The sequence below is a fragment of the Aspergillus undulatus genome, assembly GCF_047715775.1.
Source record: "Aspergillus undulatus strain CBS 261.88 unplaced genomic scaffold BDV17scaffold_15, whole genome shotgun sequence".
Classification (NCBI taxonomy): domain Eukaryota; kingdom Fungi; phylum Ascomycota; class Eurotiomycetes; order Eurotiales; family Aspergillaceae; genus Aspergillus; species Aspergillus undulatus.
In genome coordinates this window covers 89,086-109,810 of record NW_027396619.1, presented here as the reverse complement: position 1 = coordinate 109,810, position 20,725 = coordinate 89,086, and the positions used below count along the sequence as shown (strand labels likewise).

The window sequence follows — 20,725 nt, the reverse complement described above, 5'->3', positions numbered from 1 at the left end:
CCGTCAGAACTCATAAATTGGGCGACCCCCTTCACCCCTCACCATCTCCTGAACGGTTGAACCCCGACTCTGACTCTCTCCCCAGACGCCACTCTCCCCAGATCTTCTCTTAGTTCCACAGCTCACAGTCCACAGTCCACAGCACCAACATGTCCTCCAAGCGACTGCCGTTCAGCTGCGAAAATTGCCGCCAGCGCAAGATCAGATGCATCAGCTCCGGCTACAGCGCTCCCTGCGACACTTGCGCCCGTCGCGGGTACGCGTCTAGCTGTCGCTTCCGCCGTCAGGACTCCGACGATGTTCCTCGATCGCCCGACTCGGACAGACTGGTGGGCAATGTCTCTGCGCTGGAAGGCCTCCTGAGGCAAAACATTGCAGTGACCACTGCACTTCTCGGCCAACGGAATGAAACTCGCCTGCCGTCTCCAGTCTCGAGTCCGGCTGCTTCCCATCGCGCGATCGTGCAGTCCCCCAGCGACCCTGGCCATGGCCATCAATCAGGTCGCCTAATTGTATCGCCGACGAATTATGTCCGTTTTCTCCCATCGAATGATCTCGGTGACTCGGATCTCATTCATGCAATGCACGAGTCTACCCCTGGCTGTCTCACCGGGTTTCCCTTCTTCGACCAGCAGGGTCCCAGTCTTGTTTCCGACGAGCTGCTGGATATGCTCCCGCCTCTCCCACAACTAGAAGAGCTCAAGTCCGCCTACTTCAGGGTCTTTTCGCCTCTTTTTCACATTCTTCATGATCCGACCTTTCATGCCAGATATGAAGAGTTCAAGCAGAACCCAAAATCTGTCTCTCTACCATATCTGGCCCTGCTCTTTGTCATTCTCAGTCTCTCCGTAACTGCTCTCGACGATACAGACCCTCTCCTCATGCACCTTGGCCGTGATCCGTCGCCTGGGGCAAATGTCCGCAGTCTTTCAGCTAAATACCGGTGTGCGGCAATGCGCTGTCTGACGGCCGACAACTTCATGTTTCGTCATAACCTCTGCACCGTGCAGTCTCTAGTTCTGCTCATCTACGCTTTGAACCATGCCCAAGGCCCAGCGTGGTCTCTGCTCGGCACAACCCTGCATATAGCGGTTGCCATTGGCTGTGCCGTTGATCCCGCGCGCCTGAACGTCAGCCGTGTCGAAGCAGAAGAGCGCCGGCGCTGCTGGGCTGCCTTGCAGATGCTGTACACGATCCAAAACACATGTCTCGGCAATTTGATGCCTTTCCGCATCGACGCCCACGTTGACCTCCCGGCTGATGTCGAAGATGAAGACCTCCTCAACCCGTCCTCAGGGGTTCCAACTGCCAACGACCTGTTACATCCCGACTCAAGATCACCCACCAAAATGACCTACCTGCTCTACAAATTCCGCCTTTACCACCTCGCATTTGATATCTGCCAGTCCTCATCCCAGCCCCAAGCACAAGACTACGCAAAAGTAGAAGCACTCGATACGCGAATCGCATGCGAGCAGCATTGCCATTCCATGCGATTTGCAGCTGGGCATTTCCACGAGCTAGAGCCCTATCACCAAGCACACTTTTACATTCTGGCAAACTACACAAACCATCTGACTCTCCTCCTCCACAGACCCTGTCTCGCCGTCACCTCCAAAGCAACCACAACCGGAACGGGAAGCCAGCAGAGCGCCCAACGATGCGAACAAGCCGCCGCAATCATCCTATCCAACTACACGAAACTCTCATCGGACCCTATTTTCCGCTCATATCGGTGGTACGTCGACGGCCTAGGCTCATTCTTCGCCTTCTTCTCGATCACGACGCTGCTCATCCTCCACGGGAACGGATCCCTGCATCCTCAACACAAATCCGTGACTGTAGATCTTGTCCTGCGATGCATCGAGATGATCATTGCCAACGCGCCCAGGAGCGCGGTCTGCGACAAGGCCGCGGCTATTCTTGAGCCGGTTGTGCAGCACCTGCATCTTGCTGTTCCTCTTGCCCTGGACTTGCATCCGAATCCGAATCCGAACCTGAGTCCGGATACGGCTCATAGTGTTCAGGGTTTCAGCCCCGATAGTCAGGAGCACGATGCGATGTGGAATGCTTTTCCCGAGCTGGGGAATCTGTTCTTTGATGTCCCCTGCGAGCAGTGGTTGAGTCCGTCGGGGTTTCCGTGGGTTGGGGCTTGACTTTGGGGTTTTGTGTTAGCATGAGTTACCTTCGGCGTTATCTATACCTTTCCAATGATGTCGGCGTTTGAGATGACCACGAAGGAGGGTATCTAGGTGGTTTCACTAGAGAAGTTGTTAGACCGGTGTACTATGAATCTTTGAACACCATTGCGGGCTCTCATGACGTTTCGGCACGTCTGCTCGTCCCTTTATGGAACCGACTACTACGCTTTGGGGCTCCTTGACTCGTACGCTGGGCTTCATTACGGCAGTGAATAGACCGAGGCCATCACCGAACTCTATGGCTGCGTAGGTTTGATGAATCATCATCCCCTTTCTTTCCCCAAACTTACCTTGTCATCAGGTCAGCGGAACACACTCCCGGTCTCTGAACCCAGATCGAGATCTTCATTCGACACTCGACATCGAACCTAGCGAGTCATTCATGGCCTCGGCACACGAGCTTGGGAGACACCCAAGCACACATAACATCATGTTCGAGGTAGCATCTAGCTACCCCCCAAACACAGGAGACGGCGATAGCAACGGTCCCAACACCACCACCACCACCAACACGAGTCTCATCACTAGACTCCTCCGGCTAATCCGGCGGCCCTCGTCCAGACCGCGAGCGTGCTTAAAGGAGCTTCCAAATGCCCTCCTCGTCCGCATATTCAATGAACTTCCGCTCCTAGATCAGGTTTGTCTAGCGCTAACCTGCAAGTCGTTTCACTTCGTTCTTAACCCTGTCTTTGAGAATGAGGCGCTGCGGTTTCCGAGGCTTTATCAGCTTAAGTTACTTGATGCCCCTTCTCAACAACAATTTAGTCTAGCCCTCCTCGAGAGAGCCGGAGGCATCGGGAGGAACAAGCTCGGCCGGACCCGGTATCGCCTCCTCCAGAGGCTCGAAGACAGGCGGCTCAAATACTGCGTCAAGTGCATGAAGCTGCATCGCCGCGAGGCGTTCGCTCAGCCGACGTACCATGGACCCATGGTCTATCGGGAGTACTGCTGGACTGAGGCCGGGGTGGTGGATCTATGTCCATGCGTCACGTTGACAGTGAGAGATAAGGGTCGCATTGTGCGTTGCCTGGAACGGATGAAGAGGGGGGAGGGTGTTCTTCTGACCGGGGGTTTAGAGAAGGCATTTGTCCCGCTTGAGCGGGTAAGAGGAGAGAATGGGCACGGAGATGTTTTACCTCTGAATAGTACACCGAAGCTTGTCCATGAGTGTCAGATATCTGATCACGGGCTCATTTCCGCGAAAATCAAGACGGTGCTGTGTATCCGCAACGGTATTAGCAAGGGCAAGGGATCACCAATCCTCGTCGCAGAAACCAGCTACAACGTCACGACAGACCGGCGCGTCCTGGACTGGCGGCCCAGCGAGGGATTCCGCGACGCGCAGTATAACCTCCTTTGGGCGATGCGGATGAGTGAGAGGGGGCTGCTGCTGGATGACTATGATGTCTTTGGGAGGAGGTTGGAGGGGGAGACGAGATCTGACACGCTGAGTGTTGTGCGGAATTTGGGTGGCTGTGATGTTCCTGTTGATGGGCACTGGGCGAGGCAGGATCGGCTGATGAGTCCGTCGTTTTTGAGGTTGACGCAGTAGGTTCCTTTCCTTCTTCCTGCTGTGACTCTGTGGCTTGAGCTTGGGCTGATTTTGGCAGTGCGTATGGAAACTGAGCGCTTGACGGTGACGGTTGGATGTCTCGGAGGAGCCCTATTTGCCGGCTGCCTGTCTATGTGTCGTTGTCTCCGTCAACAGGATTGGGCTTGGAAGGTTTGACGACTGATGGTGTTTGGAAGGGAGGTGATGCTGGCTGAATGTAAGACATCTGGCACTACAATATCATTGGACCCCCGGGTTCCAGGCCACACTCTCAGGGCTAGACTCGCTAAGCATCGTCACTGCTCCAGCTGAAGAGTTGAATAAACCTGACTTTCTGCTCGCTTAGATCGGCAGGAACTAAGGAACTCTCAGGATCTATTCCAAGGAATGGCCCCAATCAGACAATCGCTTTCTGTGTATTTCGGCCCTTGTTTCACTTTACGCTACCCAGAACTATAAATCCCCGGCCACCCCATATCCATATCCATTGTATTCTCTCCCCCATCCACTCTTCGTCTAGCGTATCTACAGTCAAAATGGCCGTCAACCTCATCCAAAACCCCAGCTTCGAAAGCGGCACCCTCTCCCCCTGGGACCCCCCACGCCGCAAACGTCGCTCAAGTGGTCGCCTCCAACGCCGAATACACAGCGTACTCTGGCGACTACTACCTGTAATCCCGCCTCCAACCCTAACTCCCATCCAAGTCATATTCCCCCACTAACGATCAAACCCCAGCGACCTCCAATCTCCCAGCTCATAAAACCTCATCCCCGACACAAACTACACCGTGTTCGTACAAACCCGCACGCGCGGCGCCGGCAGCGCAAATTACTGCTCGACGTCTCTGTATGCAGGGGAGAATGCGACGTTCGGCGCGATTGCGAGTAACTATGATACGCCGAATGAGTGGTATTTACTTAAGGGGGTTTATACGGCGAGGGGAATGGAGGAGGAACTGAATGTTGTTGCTGGTTGTACGTTTTTGGGGAGTAGTTATACGGGACATGTGCTTTTCGATGAGGTGCTTTTTATTGAGGCGTCAGGGATAGGTTAAGTTATGATAGGGAGAGGGGTAAGGATATGTGGATAGGATTTTGGGAATTGCGGTTAGGTTGTCGGTTGTGGTTTATGATTTTTGAGTATATCTGTGGTGTATAGATGTGGGCTCGGAGAATTATATATCTCTGCTAAATCTCCGCAGTAGCCTCACTAATAGCGGAGCTCAGATCTTGCATTTCATCATATATTCCTAGAGTATTCTCAGCCGTCTACCTGAAGGTATAGTGCTAGTGGTGTACAGTGCAGAGGCAGTGCATACCCCCACCAACAGGAAGCATCATTCTACTCACGCCAAATCAAGTACCATACGTATTGTCGAAGTTAATGCTGTATGTTCAGCTTATGAAATTGGCTTCCCATGTTTTATCCGTTTCTTTCGTTATGAGTCTCAGGGGAAGTGAGACAAGTGAGGCGTAGTACGATCGAGGATGCGCCAGCTTGATGACGTCATCTCTCTACCAATGGGGAAGACAATCGACCTCTGCTGCTCCTGCACTGGGGGCCGGCACAAGTTGGTTGCAGACGCAGTACAATCAACTTGTACTCTGCGAGCCTTCATCGACAAGCGACAAGTTGCAATCTACGCTGTGGGACAGCTCAAGGCGGGTTGAGTGTGACAAACTTGGGACACTCGATCGACTGGCTGCCGGCTGGAAACTCTAAAACCGCGGCTTGCGCACTCCAGCTCTGCATCTGCATCTTCGCACTTGCATATTACTGAATCTCTTCACTCGTAGTCTTCGATTCTTACCGTTCCTCCCCAAATTACTATCTACCTCTCCTCCCAGTTGCAGTGGATACATCTCCGAGCCACTGCCCTACGTCGGCCTGATCCTCCTGCCCAACTATACCTTTCATCCGAAGCTAGATCGACTCCGATATCCCGCCAATCCACCAGATCTACTCTGCAGCTTAAAGCTCGAAGCAATCACTCCTTTCGCATACAGCCATACAAATAGGCGCCAAAATGTCTACCCCTACCTTGATCAACCTCCCCCCGCCTCCCTCCGACCCGGTAACGCCCTCTGAGATGGGACCGTACGTTCTCTATACTCTCCTTCCATTATATAACGAATTGACTGACATCTACTAGGGGAACCCCCAACTCAACCACCACCTCCCTCTCCGCCCTCTCCACCACCGCCATCAAAGACGGCCACCAGGGCCAGCCCCTCCCCCACGGCCGCCACGCCCACCAATCCTCCAACGCCTCCATGAGCTCAACCACCACCCTCGAAGCCGAGCGCGCCGATCGCATCTCCCGCCTAGCCGGTTTAGAGCGGGTCGCTACCGCACGGGCCGGCGGCGGTGGCGGCGGCGGCGGCCACTCAACCATCGCTCCCCACCCCTACACCCCGGGCTACTTCGACAGCGGCACGGGCATGAAAGAGCGAAGCACAGTCGGCAGCGCCAGCGCAACGGGCAGCGTAGGCGCCCGAACAACCTGGGCCTCTGGGAGCGACGCCTTCGACGCGGACAAGATGAGCGAGGACCCCGACGACGGGACCTCGAGTATCGGCATGGGCGACGGCAACATCAGCGATGAAGGAGACACCAGCCTCGTTGCGTTCGGCGAGGGCGCGAGTACCGTTAGCGGACCGACCTCGCACCCTGGTCTTGGTAGGACGTCCTCTAGTGGACGGCCGAGCTCGATTGGTAGTCCCAGTCGGAGTCGGGCTGTCCCTGTTGCGCCGACGCCTTACTCGCCGCATCTGGGCGAGGCTAACCTCGCTCAGAGTCAGCAGCCGTACGCTGGAAGCGCTTCTGCTACCCCGGAACCTACCCAGGATGCGCGGATGGTGGATGGGATGACCTATGATGCTGATGTGGTCGATACCACTGCGAGGACTCCGAGACTGGCTACTCCGGCGTACTCTGAGAACTTTCCCGGCGAGGGGCGCTAGTTGTCACAGTTAAAGCGTCACCGGTAGGAACGTACAATCATTTGAACGAACTTGGGCGTTTTCGATGGTTTTTGTTGGGATCTGGAGTTTACTTATTCTCAAAACGAGTCCGAGACTCATACTATGATACTATGAACTGATGGGAGGCGATTGTTCTTTTGAACAAGGGTGGTGGTCTTTTGCTCATGTAGGATAAATGATCAAATCTTGTTGCTGTTCAGAGGGCAAGAGCCGGCACCAACTCCAAGCTGGTAGCGTGCAAAGCTTCAAGTAACCAACTAAATATCCTTCCGAAGGAATAATAAAGTAGAAGGTATTAGACGTTATGCTGTATAACTGTAGAAATTCTGTTTGCACAGGTCGGGGTGACCGCAGACTGCCCAATCAGGATCATTTGCCGCTTTTTGTTTCTTTCGCCGCTCGTCACTTCAGCTTCTCTTCTCTCTTCTTCCTCCCACCTCTTTCACCACCACCGCCCCCTCCTACAGTCGTCCTGTCCTGTTCGCTTCCCTGCTGGCATTGACTTGTCAAGCATTGATCACAATCTGAAACAACTCGGACTGGAGACTTGACCACCCTTCCAACCTGCCAAGTTCAAGTTCCGCCGTCATTTCACCTCGATTCTTTGTGCGTGTCGCCTCAGACAAACACCAGATCGCCACGCAGAACTACGCCGTACAGCTTCTGACCCCGTTTGCCTGTCGTCAATAGCAATTTTTCGCCTACTTTCGGCCTGTTCGCACGGAATTTGGGATCGCGTTATCCGTCTCTGCTTCTGTTGATTCATTGGCGGGGAGCTTGACTTGAACTCAGCTTATCCACAGCTTCGTTCTACCTTAAATTTGTGGGACACTGATCCAAGCGCGCGCATTTCGCTACGACAAGACAACTTTTGGACTTTGTGACTCGATATTTGAGAGATCGCGATGGCTGCTCCTACACAACTTGCCTGTATGTCTTTTTGTACCGCTGGTTGCCACCTAGTCGGAGCGAACAATTGCTGATTTTTGCAGTCCGCACGGTCAAGGGAGTTGGCATCTTGGATGCGTCTCCCGTGTATGAGCCCTTGGCCGGGTTTGAGAGGTATGTTATGACAATAACAGAATGATTGAGTCATGCTAATTCGCGATTCTAGACCCGAGGGGAACCTCCGTTGCAGCGCTTATTCTCCCTGCGGCCGGTATTTCGCTTGGGCTTCTCCCGAGAGGTACGCTTTTATATACTATACATCTCGCGAATAACAATTGGTTAACGTTAACATAAGGGTCACCATCATCGACCCCTCCGTCGGACACGTCGTTTCCACGATACCTGCCGAGAACGTCTTCGAGCTGGGATTCTCGCCGCTCGGAACATACCTGATTACGTGGCAGCGTCCGTCGAAAGACGCTAATGGCGACGCCGTCAAGAACCTGAAGGTCTGGCAGGTGGTGGGGACGGAGAAGGACCGGATCGTTGGGCAGTACGTCCAGAAGTCCCAGACCGGCTGGAACATCCAGTACACTGCCGACGAGAAGTTGTGCGCCCGCGTCGTCACCAACGAGGTCCAGTTCTATCAGAGCGATAACCTGGCCAAGGTCTGGAATAAGCTGCGCGTGGAGGGGGTGGCTGATTTTGCGCTGTCGCCTGGGCTGCAAAATCAGTCGGTTGCGGTCTTTATTCCTGAGCGCAAGGTGGGTGATTTTTATACAATGGAAGGACGTTTGGCTAATTGTGTAGGGACAACCTGCTGCCGTCAAGCTGTTTTTGGTGCCTCAGTTCGGATCGCCGGTTTCGCAGAAGACGTTCTTCAAGGGCGACAAGGTTCAGTTGAAGTGGAACAACTCGGGCACTAGCTTGATTGTTCTCGCTCAGACTGATGTCGATAAGACCGGCAAGAGTTACTACGGGGAGACCACCCTCTACCTTTTGAGCTCTAGCGGGCAGTTTGACTCTCGGGTGCATCTGGGTACGTCAACTCCTTCTTCCTAGATATCCCCTTCTAACATTTCGCAGACAGAGAGGGCCCGATCCACGACGTCAGCTGGTCGCCCAGCTCTAAAGAGTTCGGTGTCGTCTACGGCACCATCCCCGCCAAGACGACCATCTTCAACGTCCGCGGTGTCCCGAAGCACAGCTTCCCCCTGACCCCTCGAAACACGATCCTGTTCTCTCCCCAGGGCCGCTTCGTCCTCGTCGCCGGCTTCGGAAACTTAGCCGGCCAAATGGACATCTACGACATGGAGAAGAACTACAACAAGATCACCACCGTCGAGGCCGCCAACTCAAGCGTCTGCGAATGGTCGCCAGACGGCCAGACCATCCTCACCGCAACCACCAGCCCCCGTCTCCGCGTCGACAACGGCCTCCGCCTCTGGCACGTCAGCGGAGCCCTCCTCTACAACGAGGACATCAACGAGCTCTACGACGTCTTCTGGCGCCCGCAGTCACCAGCCCAGCACCCGCTCGGCGACCCCTTCAACCCGCTCCCGACACCGCACGCCTCAGCAATCGCTTACCTGGCCACGCGCAAAGCCCCCGTCAAGCCCGCAGGCGCGTACCGTCCTCCCGGCGCAAGAGGCCAATCCACCCCTCTCGCCTTCCGCCGCGAAGATCAGGGTGGCTCCGCCTACGTCCCCGAGGGTACGGCCACGGGCGGCGCATTGAATGTCAACGGGCCCGCCCGCTCCCGGAGACGCGCTGTCCCCGGCGCCGAACCAGTTGACGAGTTCCTGCCCCCAGGAGCTGCTCCTGGAGGTGGTGTCGCGCTTCCGCCGGGCGCCGACTCAGCCGAGAAATTGTCCAAGTCTGCGGCGCGGAATAAGAAGAAGCGTGAAGCGCGCAAGCTCAAGGAGGGGCAGAGTGAGGAGGGTGGCGCAGGGGCTGAGCCTAGTCCCGCGCGTGAGCCGCGTGAGAAGAAAGATAGCAATAACAATAACAACAACAAGCCCAAGGACGCGCGCAAGAACGGGCCGAAGCAGCAGCAGCAGACTAACGGCGCCAAGGCCGTTCCTGCCCCTGCAGCACCGGAACCCGCCGCCGCCGACGACGGCGTCCCCAGCGTGCACGATAAGAAGATCCGCGGGCTCCTGAAGAAGATCCGTGCGATTGAGGATCTCAAGATGCGTCTTGCGGGTGGGGAGAAGCTGGAGGATACGCAGTTTAAGAAGATCCAGACGGAGGATTCCGTGCGCAAGGAGTTGGAGGGGTTGGGGTATACTGGGGCTGCTTAGGCAGGGAGTTGTCAATTGACCTCGCTGCTTATGTATAGTTCGTGGTGCTTGCGCGTGCATGCATGGGTCTTGTCTTGACTTGGCCGCCCAGCGTGAATCTAGCAGCGGCGTGTGCTGTCTGCGATTGGCTTTGCTTTGTCTCTTATCATAAAGTATATGTATCATGTCTTCATGTACATGCTATACCAACCTATCTATCCATCCTATCCTATCTACTCGCGGCATGCCACTGGCAGCCAGTCTAGCTATAGTCTATAGTTTATATGTAGATGCATCTATATACTTGATAGATCAAATCGTCATCCCATAAATCAATCATCAATACCCATCTTCAATCCCCCTCTTCCTTTCAACCCGTTGCCGTTCGGCATTAACCTCCCACCACCATCGATTCAACACATCCCCCTCCGTCGCCTCCTCAGGCGGTTGCTGCCAAGGCTTAATCGCAAAAATATAATGCACATTCTTGACCTCCCAATCGCGCCAGATAACCCCATGCACATTCTCAGCCCTCATCGTCTTGAGCGCGTTATACACGTACGGCAGGGGGGCCCATCGATCCTTGAATGCTTCGGAGAGAAGTTCCTGGTCGGGGAATGTATAGCGTTCGACCTTTTGGGGGTCGTTGAGGTATGTTTGGATATGTGTGAAGGTTGTTGGGTTTGGGCGGACGACGAGCAGGCCGGAGTTTAGCATGCCTACACCGGATGAGACGGGGGCGGGGAGGGTTTGGGCGGAAGTTGGATCAGGGTGTTGGGTCGTGAAGGCGCAGTTGCTGGGGATCCTACATAATTCAGAGGTGGATTGTTAGTTGAAAATAGCTGTGGGAGAGAAGCTAATAGACAAAAGCCGAAGAAGGGAACGGAGACGTAGTATATACCAATGCGCCGGATAATGCGCCTTCTTCATAGGATTACAAGCGCAGGCATGACTCGCCGCGAAGACCCTATTCCCTTCCCCTTCTCCATCCCCATCCAGCGGCACATCCATAAGCTCATCCATCCCTTTTCTGACAAGCATATCGCCATCGAGCAGGACGACCCTCTCCAGATCCGTCAGACCAAAAACAACCAGCTTATTCCACGTCTCATTGAACCGCGGGTCCTGGGTGTATGTCCGCGTAGTATTCGGTTGAATTGTGGGGACGGCGCGCGTCGGTATATTGCGCGCATGTAGGGCCGCTAGACCTTCGGGTGGGAACGAGGGCGTGTAGAGTGCGATGAAGGGGTATGCTGTCCCCGTTGCGAGGAGGGAGTGTCGCAGGGTGAGGAGACCGGGGAGGTAGGAGAGGTTTGTTATTAGGGTGGCCCAGACTGGACACTGGCTTGTTAGCAACTCAGTCTGCTAAGCTTGGGTTTTTGGGAAGGGTGGTGGTGAGGGGCAGGGTGAGGAGGAGGAAAGGGGGTGGTTAAATACTCTTTTTTGGTTGCGGCTCCAACAGCTGAGCCATTTTGTTGTTATGGCGGCAGACTGTGAAATTGAATGGATATGGGTATGGGCATTGTCAAATGATGCGAGGGGTTCGGGGGGTTTTTATCCTGAAAAATTGGAGTCCGTCTGACTATCGCTATCGGCGTGTTGCGATTTAGCTCGATCGATTGCGATACCGCCGATCCCGCGCGGTGCTTAGCTCATTCTTCACAGTTCCTACCTTGTGTATTATAAGACCAGGAGTAGTAGTAATGTTTGCATTCAAAACAACCCTGTAATGATGAACGTGTAGAAACTGGAGGAAGATGCTAAGGATCACGGCAGCATTATCAAGCGGATGCTGTGGCCCCTTCACTCCTTCCCTAGCAGCACTTACTATCACTAACTACAGATTGTAATATATACTGTGTAAGTAATGTCCACACGCCTTGCCGGCCCCATTCTTGCGAAGAGACCAGGCTGTGGTATGGGCGGACTGCATCTGATTATCCTGAGCAAATCCCATCGATATATCGCGGCCGATACAGAGCTTATACCGCATGGCATTTCAAGGCATGATCCTCGCCTTGCGCTCCACCTTACAGCGCGAACGTAGATCGAATAATATGATACTATGTATGTTTTGAGACAGAGGCTGAAGAATCGTCAAGTTGGTATCTAGATTTCACGATATTAGCGTAGTTGTCAAATCATGTGAAGATGCGCGTCCGCTTGATTGGGCTTCCTATGCGACCAGCATTCGCCATTCCGCTTAGTAACCGATCCATTCCGTCCACATCGAGCTCTCCTCGGCGCAGTCGCAGTTGGTCCGACTCGAGATTAGGCGCCTCGGTGACCGATGTGCGAGGGACTGGCGCCGCCTCGGGCTCCGTCAGCTTTGGTGCCAGGATCAAAATGCGATGCTCTGTCGTGACGATGATATCGAACGTCGGTTCCTCCGAGCGAGATTCACGTGAAGGGGCAGGGATGTGGCTAATTCCCCTCAAGGGCTCGCCCATGAGCGGGATATCCTGAATTGGGGTCACTCGGCAACGGTTGGACGCATCTAGTGTCCCTGATGCTCTGACAGCGCTTCGCCATAAGGTCAGAAGACTAGGAATAGTGGCACTTTGGTTGCCATGTTGGATGAAGATTGATTCATCTGGCAGGGCGTCCTGGGACGTATTTGTTTGATACACCGAGATCCCGCCACAGAGCGATGAGATGGACGTCCCAGCTGCGGCTCCTTTCAGTAGGGTGTCCTCGCGCAATCGTTTGGTCGAAGGCGTCATTGGAGCGAACTTTGGGCGCTGTTCAACCGCCGAGCCGCTGCTCTCGGATTTCCCTCCCAGATTGAGGATCCGCCCACTGACAGAAAAGGCGGTCAACGCTCCACCAGACACGCCTTGTACGCTGGACTGCCGCTGTAAAGGTCCCTTTGCTGTACCGGGACCAACTCCTTCGAGATCCCACACCCCCCATTCGCCATCTGCCATGAGCGCCATGATGGCTCGGCCGCCAAGCACCCACTCGGCGCTGGCGATGGATTTTCGCTGTGCAAGGGTAGACGAGGACTGTTCAAAACCGGGGTAGAGGCTGATCAACCACTTTCCTTCTGTCTCTGATGTCTCATAATCATTTTGTGCGCCAGCCGCTCTTCGTGATGACTTCGATGGCTTTGTGGAAAAGCAAGAGTACACCTTGACACAGCCGGCATGAAATGAAACCAGCAGGGTTGAATGCCTTGCAGCCGGATAGCTTGATGGGTTGAATGCTATGTTCTGAGCAGGTGCTGGAAGATAGCGTCGCTTTGATTCGATGTCTTCCGCCTTTAGCCGGCCGTCGTCTGCGATCGGAATGCGATGAATAACAAGTAAGCCAGATGATTCTGCAGAGTGGGTTGCCACCAGAAGATCCCATCTTCCTTCACCGGATTTCTGGTCGCTTTCCTGGAAAGTGAATGCGATGCTCACTCCTCGTGGAACCTCTTGATGCGATGTGCCGCCGCTGATTGTGAATGTCTGAATGCCCCAGCTGGCCATGTCGGTTTTTGTCGGATGGGGAGGAGTCAAGGGCAGTGTCACGACACGAGTAGAATAGTCGGCGCATACTGCCGAGACAACAATGTGTTTTTTGAGGACTGCTGGAAACGGATCAAGATGCGAGCGCGCATGGTCGGGAAGGACGCGAGGGAGAGCAAGGTCGATGACTCGGCTTCCAAGGGGTATATCGATTTGTCGCAGGACACTCTCATATGGATGCGCAGGGTCGACCTCGGAGACTTCTTCCTCAAATCGGTAACCTGCGTCAATCTCCGGTTCCTCGTCCTTTTGTATATCCGCCATGTCCTCGTCTTCGGAGTCGATGATCATGATGGCGTCGTCATTATTCTTAGGTTTCGGCTTCTCCTGGGGTTGTTTCGGAAGCTGCGGCTTCTCTTTCGCATACGGACGTCCTCCTCTCCAGATGACTTTCAATCCGTCCTCGTAGCCGTAAACAACAACCGAAGAGCCGTTAGGTGCGATAATTGGGTAGCCTTGAGCGGTGTAAACACGATGAGGGAGCTGGTAGCTAGGTTCGCGATCGAGTCAGCAAGAGTGCAGATATCGATCGCATGTTTAAGATAGTACCTGAGCTGTAGGCCATCGTCTCTAGCTCTTACGAGCGGTCGAGAGGGAAAGGAAGGCATTGTGTTGGAGGCGGATGCTTGATCAACGATCCTAGCTCGTTGAGGGCTTCAGACCGACGTCGAGCTCGGCAAGAATAGAAGAAGCTGAATCAGCGATGCAAGTAACGTCAATCAATACCAATAGACTGTGTGAATGTGTGGTCGCGAGAAGAGCGCGTCTGGAACGGGAGTGAGGAGAGAAGTCGGGGTGTTGTTGCGAAGAGAAGAAAAAAGCGGCTGTCCAGTTTTGTTGTTTCCCTCCGCGTCCACCGCGTCCCTGTCAGAGCTCGACAGCTCCAGCTCCAGCTTCAGTCCGACTTAAACACCGTTTCTTCCTTGTTGTTATCTTCACATTGCAAATATATCGTGCTTCTACTGGCATTTCTTCTCTTGATTTCCGCACGCCAACGATGGCGTCTGCTGTCCGTCCCTCTGATCCCTGCTATACCTGAACTGCACCGATAATGTCTACAGTCCGATCCTTAGGCCTACACGAATCCCCGGCCATCCCCTTCCTTGTCGCGGAAGACCTTCTTCCTCCGGACCCACCAGAGAACCTGTACTCATGGACGACGTCGGTTGAAACTTTCCCTAGCGGCCCGGTGGAAGATGAGCTGGTCTGGACAAAGAGCTGCGTCGTTTGGTCTCGAGCAGGTGTTATCAAAAGGGTTCTCCGGCTGGACTTGGAGAAGGAGGATATAAAGCATGCTCTGTTGACGAATTTCGCCTTGGGCAAGGTCAAGCGAACCAACGACAAGCCTTCATCTACCGCAGCGTCGAACAGAACGGCCATCCATACAAGTCAGAGGCCCGATGCACAGTCATCAGAGGGCGCAGATCCGAAACTGAGGGAAAGAGGATTCGGCAAAGACACTTCACGAGCATTAGTGGCTGTTCTCAAGTCACAAGCTCATATCTTCTTCCTGGAGGGCAACAGTCATGTCGTTCCCCTGCCCTTCGAAGTCGAGTCCGTGTTTGCGACTCCCCGCGGTTTACTGTTCCAAAGGAAGGTTGCCGATGCGAATACCAGTACCCAGCCAATGGCGCCACCGAATTCATTTTTGTCCATCTCACAGGACTTCCGTACTTCTCAATCGCTCGACTATCCTTCCGGCAAGGTGCAACGACCATCACTGAGCACTATTCCATCTCAAAGCCCTGGCTGGAAGTGCCGAGCAAACAAGCGTGCCGACCTGCCCAGAGTGTTCTCTCTAATGGATCCACATTCAGAGATGGGCCTAGTGGTAACTAATCAAGCTTCTCGTTGGTTACAGACGAGTCTCTCGAGCAGACCTTCTGGATTCGATGTTCTTGACCCAGCAGACGAAATCATCTACGTCTCTCCCAAGGATGAGCTATCTGGAGCATATCGAGCCAACGCAAAAAGTCCCCTCATACTTGTCCTGACCGTCAATATGACCACTGGCTTGTATACGCTTTGGACGGCGCGTTATCGAGAGGATGACACTGCCCCGTCCAAGAGGAAGAAGCGTCGCGAGACCGGCGGCACCCGGTCAAAGAGGCGCAGCTCTCATTTCGGAATGACGACAGGAACAACCACACCTGGTGCGCGTCCCCAAACTGCGAGAGAAAGTTTTGGACCGAGAGGCGATAACTGGAACGCATCTGTGATGTCTCATTCACAATTCTCAACCGAGGGAAGGCCTGATGATGAAGACGATTTTGCCTCTAAACTAGGTCAAGATTTCGGAGACATCGGTGTTCCCTCCAAGAACTCTAGACGAGTTAGCTCCATGATTGCTCGTACAGATCTAGCGACAAGTCAGGATAGGATCACGTTTAATGATCTTGCAACCGGGAGCCAATCGAGCGCAGTCCATCCAGGGGGGTTGCGACAGTCGATAGGAGCAGGTAGCATCCGCGGAAGCTTTGGCTTCAACGCAAGGACTTCCTTGCCACTGGCAACTGGGTCTATCTACAGCACTGCAAGCAGCTTTGTGGACGCCCCTGTGGATAAATTGCTCGAGGAGCTAAACAACGACAATTTGTTTGAAGGTTTTGAGAACATGGTTCTCAAAGAATCGGCATCGGGTCTCCCAGAAGAGGTTCTCTTGTCCAAAGTAGAGAGCTTCTCTTCAAGATTCTCGGGGAGCTTTCTTACTCCTTCAAAGCTAAAGCCGTCTAAGAAATTGAAAGTGGTCACGGTGTGTCCGACTGACAACGCGTCTGCGCAGAGAGGCGACTCGACTACAATGGTACTCTATGTGGTGGATCAGGAGGCGAAGTCGATGACCGTCGTCAACATACGAGTGGAGAGCGTAAAAATGCCGAGTAAAGAGAAGGTTTTCTCGAAGGGATCAAAGACGAAAACGACCACCGATGAGCGCGCTTTACTCGTACAGGCAACCGGCATTCAACATTTTACGAACGTGTTGGATGTATCAAAAATCGTCGACGGGGGGCTTTCCCGGGTAGTAACTCTCAGTGCCACCGATTCTGGCAATATCCTGCATTTGCAGACGCCCTGGAACGATCCTAGAACCATTGATCTGCCTGCGAAATTCCTATTACATGAAACCGATGCGCTTGCTTCCGTCATGACCGTAAGTCTCCTGCGGGAAGGGGGCATGAAACGCATTGTTACCGATCCCTCAATCACAATAATCGGCCTTGATCATTCTGCTGTTGACGGGAAATTCGACGTGGTGGACTCTGCGCAGCGACGGCACAAGCTCCAAATTCGAATGGAGCCAACCAATGCCATAGTTCGAAAAGCTTTCAACGTATGCAGATTCGCCCTGGCTGGCTATTTCCCCGATAACGTAGCCCATGGGCTTCTAGTTGGCTGGTGGGATATCATGAAATGGCTTCAGGGGCGTGAAAGCGGCGAGAATGACCTTGAATGGACAGCCTTCGTGATCGTTCTTTTCTCACTTGCTATCCCCTTTATTGAAGCTGAGCAGCCTGGAAACGCCGCTAGGCAGACTCGCAGAAAAAGAGGTTTATTGAGATCAAGCAGTGGAAGCTATGTCGACACCGAGAGCTGGGAAGCGATGCTAGATCAAGAATCAGGATCGGCCGGTGTCGTCGCTCCGTGGATGAACACCACTTCTTGGGGCTGGATTATCGAACAGGATGCCGAAGATGAGAGCACCGTCGTAGGTCATAGAAGGAAACCTTCAAAGACGGAACAGCCCCCTTCCACTCGGTCAACCTGCCGCAAGAACACTTATCTCATCCGCTGTGTCGCATTGGCCAGAGAATTCTCACAAACCCCACGGGGTATTGCGGCATTCGGGGCCGAAAGCCATCTCCGTACAACGCTCGCCAACAGCGAACATTCTCCGTACACTGCTTTATGTACGATTCTTGTTGGTCTGCATCTCCTTCGAGAGGAACAGAAACTGTCTGCGTGTGACGATGAACAATCACGCAAGTCTCTAGGTCTACTGGCCCCGGTTCTAGCCCAGATAGGCGGCTGGCTGGGATGGCCATCCTGGAACTGGGCAGAGGATTCCTACTATGGCATGGAGATTGCAAGCATAAATCGCTGGCAGTTTGAAGACACTCGAATGACGTTGGGAGGAGTCCCCGCTGAGCCCCTTGCTCCTCCATCAATCTTCGCCTTTTTAGAGAAGGCTTGGAGCGGACAGCCCACGATTTTCTGGAGTTTGCTCAACCTTGTTCACTCGGAGGAGTATCCAAGAAGAGGGAAGCTGTGGCAGTGGTGTTATACTTTAACTCCACGAACGCTATCTCTCGACGGGTTTGTGGACCAGATGCGCAACAGTGCAAACGTTCTTGAACGGATAGAGCTCCTCCACCGTTGGGGATTGAGTCGAAGTGTCATCGAGTCTTTCCCCGAAGGCGTTAGCACTCCTTTATACGAGGCTATTCTACAGTCGCAGACACATGCTTCCACGTCATGGAGCCCATCTCTCTTGGGATTGATTGATCGAGATGACCTTAGCATCTCGATGAGCCAATTGAGTACCTCTCGTCCACCACCGCCCTCAATGCCTGTCATTTCCCACGATGCTATGCGCGACTTTCATCACATTGGACATTCTGCGCTGGAGATTGATTCAATCAGTTCTTTTGAAGCTTCGGCTGAAGCTGATCGCTTCTCTATCACGAAATTGATCTTCCGGGACGATAAGCGCTTCATTGAAGCCGCACGATTACTCAATCAAACCAAAGCTCCATCGGCGGAGTGTACTCCAGAGCCTGAATGGACTGACTCGGATCTGCTAGAGGCTCAAAAGGAAGTTGTACAGTTAGTTACTTTACGAACGTTGTCTATCCCTACTGGACGTGCCATGCTCGCCTTTAACGGCCGCCTCCCTCTTCTGACCGAGAAGCTTCCCATTCCATCGTTTTCCTTACAATGTGTCATGAAACCTTCGAACGTGACAATCAGCGCTGATAGAGCTTCCTTTAGCGAGGAAAAGCTTTGTTGGGCTTTCTTCCATAATGGCGTTTCCACTGGTCTTGCCATCTCAAAGAACTCCAAAGGCATCGACACATCGTGGATTCTCTTCAACAAGCCCCAAGATCTGACGAACCGCCATGCTGGTTTTCTTCTGGCATTGGGCCTCAATGGACATCTAAGGTCGCTGGCTAAATGGGTGGCCTTCAAGTACCTGACGCCTAAGCATACCATGACCTCCATCGGTCTATTGCTTGGCCTATCTGCTTCCTACTTAGGGACCATGGATACACTCATCACTCGACTGCTTTCCGTGCATGTGACGAGGATGCTTCCTCTTGGAGCAGCTGAACTCAACCTATCGCCATTGACACAGACGGCGGGAATTATGGGCATCGGCCTCCTATACTGCAACTCTCAGCATCGGAGAATGAGTGAAGTCATGCTGTCGGAGATCGAGAACGCAGATGCAGAGGAGGGCTCTGCGACCCACGATGACCTGCGTGATGAGGGGTACCGTTTAGCTGCCGGGTTCTCGTTAGGGTTTATTAACCTGGGCAAAGGTAATGACCTGAAAGGCATGAGAGATATGCACATTGTCGAGCGATTACTCGCTGTGGCCGTTGGCACCAAGAACGTTGATCTGGCTCATGTCCTCGACCGAGCGACCGCTGGAGCCACTATTGCTTTAGCGATTATCTTTATGAAGACCAACGATGAAACACTGGCACAAAAGATCGATATCCCCGACACCACAGTTCGCTTTGACTATGTGCGGCCGGACTTGTTCCTCCTTCGGACTCTCGCGCGGCATGTCATTATGTGGGATGGCATCCAACCTTGTGATGAATGGTTCATACAGAGTCTCCCAGAAGTGTACCGCCGCCGCTACCGTCTGACCGGCGTGCGTCGACTCAAGAGCAATGACATGCCCTTCTTCAACATCATTGCCGGTCTTTGTTTCGCTCTTGGGCTTCGGTATTCTGGCTCGGCCAACCCAGAAGTACGCGGTATTCTGCTCTCATATCTTGATCAACTGATTCGCATTTCTCGACTGCCTGCAGCAAATTACGACGGCAAGCTGGCGCGAAACTCGGTCCGCCACTGCCAGGATGTTGTTGCATTGTCACTAGCAGCCATTATGGCAGGAACAGGGGACTTGGCTCTGTTCCGCCGTCTACGCTCTCTTCACGGCCGTGTGGATCCTGATACGCCGTACGGTAGCCATATGGCTGCTCATATGGCCATTGGATTGCTATTCTTGGGCGGGGGAAGTTATACGCTAGGCACTTCCAACCTTGCCGTTGCGTCCTTGATATGCTCGCTCTATCCCATATTTCCGACAACTGTGCTTGACAACAAATGCCACTTGCAAGCATTCCGTCACTTATGGGTTCTCGCCGCGGAACCACGCTGTCTGGTGCCCCGTGATCTCGATTCCAGACGACCAGTGTCGATTCCGATCAGTATCACAAGCTTGGACGGCGACAACCGTACATTGGCCGCGCCGTGCTTGTTACCCGACTTGAGTCTCATATCAAGGGTTGAAGTCCTGAGCCCGGACTACTGGCCCTTGATCCTGGATTTCGCTGCCAATCCTGAAATACGTGAGAAATTTCAACAGGGCGACCAATCCATTTACCTGCGGCGAAAAGCAACCTACAATCCAAGAGGCACGTCAGTATTCGGTTCCACCTTATCCGGGCTTTCGAGCGCGCAAGACATCCTTCCCTCATCATCAACATCGGCCTCCAATCAGGGCAAGGGTCTACCCCCCTCAGCCCTTCCCAACATTTCGGCTCTCTTCTCCAACCCTTCCCACAGGTTCACACCAAAGCCCGCAGCAAAGAGTATCTGGGACTGGATCTTCCAGCTCCAATCCCTCCAAGGCCTCCTCGATGCGCGGGAGAAAGAGCTTGTCCTCCCATCCTCCTTCCCTACTCGACCTCGTCCATCACCATCTTCCATCCCGCATGACACCCTTTGGCTTCGCCAGTCTGCCGTTGATAGCAAACTTCTCACTGAATCCACCGTGCAGAACGTCGTTCGCGCGGCGAAAGGCCGTGGCGCAAATCCCGACGAGGTGCGCGACCGGCTCTGGCAACTTCGTCTACTGTTCGCTTGGATAGATGAAGGCTCGTTCCCGGGTGACAGTGTTGAGGAGAAACATGCTAGAAGGAAGGGCGGTGCCGAGAGAGGTGGGCTCTGGCTCAGGAAGGATTATGTTGAGGAGTTGCGGTGGAAGATTTGGGGGGTGCAGATGGGGGATCAGAATTCGTCTGGGTATCCGAGGAGGTGATGCTTATGTTCTTGTAGGTGTCTGGTTGT

At 53.7% G+C, this 20,725-nt stretch overlaps 8 protein-coding genes across 8 annotated transcripts; 6 read left to right on the top strand and 2 right to left on the bottom strand.

Moving 5' to 3' along the window:
- Nucleotides 1–96: 96 nt before the first annotated feature.
- Nucleotides 97–2,370, top strand: BDV17DRAFT_44719 (Zn(II)2Cys6 transcription factor). The gene has a single exon (XM_073764532.1). The coding sequence runs from the start codon at nt 150–152 to the stop codon at nt 2,154–2,156; it is 2,007 nt and encodes a 668-aa protein (XP_073617074.1). The 5' UTR covers nt 97–149; the 3' UTR covers nt 2,157–2,370.
- BDV17DRAFT_44724 (F-box protein) lies at nt 2,371–4,172 on the top strand. Its single transcript, XM_073764533.1, has 2 exons — nt 2,371–3,749; nt 3,812–4,172. Exons 1-2 carry the CDS (start codon nt 2,584–2,586, stop codon nt 3,825–3,827), a joined length of 1,182 nt encoding a protein of 393 aa, XP_073617073.1. The 5' UTR covers nt 2,371–2,583; the 3' UTR covers nt 3,828–4,172.
- A 72-nt stretch (nt 4,173–4,244) lies between these two features.
- Nucleotides 4,245–4,923, top strand: BDV17DRAFT_259266 (uncharacterized protein). The gene is made up of 2 exons (XM_073757413.1): nt 4,245–4,424; nt 4,490–4,923. The coding sequence occupies exons 1-2, from the start codon at nt 4,290–4,292 to the stop codon at nt 4,640–4,642; spliced, it is 288 nt and encodes a 95-aa protein (XP_073617072.1). The 5' UTR covers nt 4,245–4,289; the 3' UTR covers nt 4,643–4,923.
- A 369-nt stretch (nt 4,924–5,292) lies between these two features.
- BDV17DRAFT_259265 (uncharacterized protein) lies at nt 5,293–7,111 on the top strand. The gene is made up of 2 exons (XM_073757412.1): nt 5,293–5,851; nt 5,907–7,111. Exons 1-2 carry the CDS (start codon nt 5,781–5,783, stop codon nt 6,715–6,717), a joined length of 882 nt encoding a protein of 293 aa, XP_073617071.1. The 5' UTR covers nt 5,293–5,780; the 3' UTR covers nt 6,718–7,111.
- A 532-nt stretch (nt 7,112–7,643) lies between these two features.
- BDV17DRAFT_297709 (translation initiation factor 2A) lies at nt 7,644–10,088 on the top strand (the record flags this gene model as incomplete). The annotated part of the gene is made up of 6 exons (XM_073763541.1): nt 7,644–7,668; nt 7,731–7,800; nt 7,853–7,924; nt 7,982–8,390; nt 8,437–8,665; nt 8,713–10,088. The coding sequence occupies 6 exons, from the start codon at nt 7,644–7,646 to the stop codon at nt 9,927–9,929; spliced, it is 2,022 nt and encodes a 673-aa protein (XP_073617070.1). The 3' UTR covers nt 9,930–10,088.
- BDV17DRAFT_44678 (glycosyltransferase family 8 protein) lies at nt 10,089–11,462 on the bottom strand. The gene is made up of 3 exons (XM_073764531.1): nt 11,346–11,462; nt 10,810–11,242; nt 10,089–10,713 (listed from the first exon to the last, which is right to left on the bottom strand). Exons 1-3 carry the CDS (start codon nt 11,377–11,379, stop codon nt 10,248–10,250), a joined length of 933 nt encoding a protein of 310 aa, XP_073617069.1. The 5' UTR covers nt 11,380–11,462; the 3' UTR covers nt 10,089–10,247.
- A 162-nt stretch (nt 11,463–11,624) lies between these two features.
- Nucleotides 11,625–14,208, bottom strand: BDV17DRAFT_259252 (uncharacterized protein). Its single transcript, XM_073757411.1, has 2 exons — nt 13,970–14,208; nt 11,625–13,910 (listed from the first exon to the last, which is right to left on the bottom strand). Exons 1-2 carry the CDS (start codon nt 14,026–14,028, stop codon nt 12,050–12,052), a joined length of 1,920 nt encoding a protein of 639 aa, XP_073617068.1. The 5' UTR covers nt 14,029–14,208; the 3' UTR covers nt 11,625–12,049.
- Nucleotides 14,209–14,471: 263 nt separating this feature from the next.
- BDV17DRAFT_289837 (anaphase promoting complex subunit 1) lies at nt 14,472–20,696 on the top strand (the record flags this gene model as incomplete). The annotated part of the gene is made up of 1 exon (XM_073761743.1): nt 14,472–20,696. The coding sequence occupies one exon, from the start codon at nt 14,472–14,474 to the stop codon at nt 20,694–20,696; it is 6,225 nt and encodes a 2,074-aa protein (XP_073617067.1).
- Nucleotides 20,697–20,725: the final 29 nt, after the last annotated feature.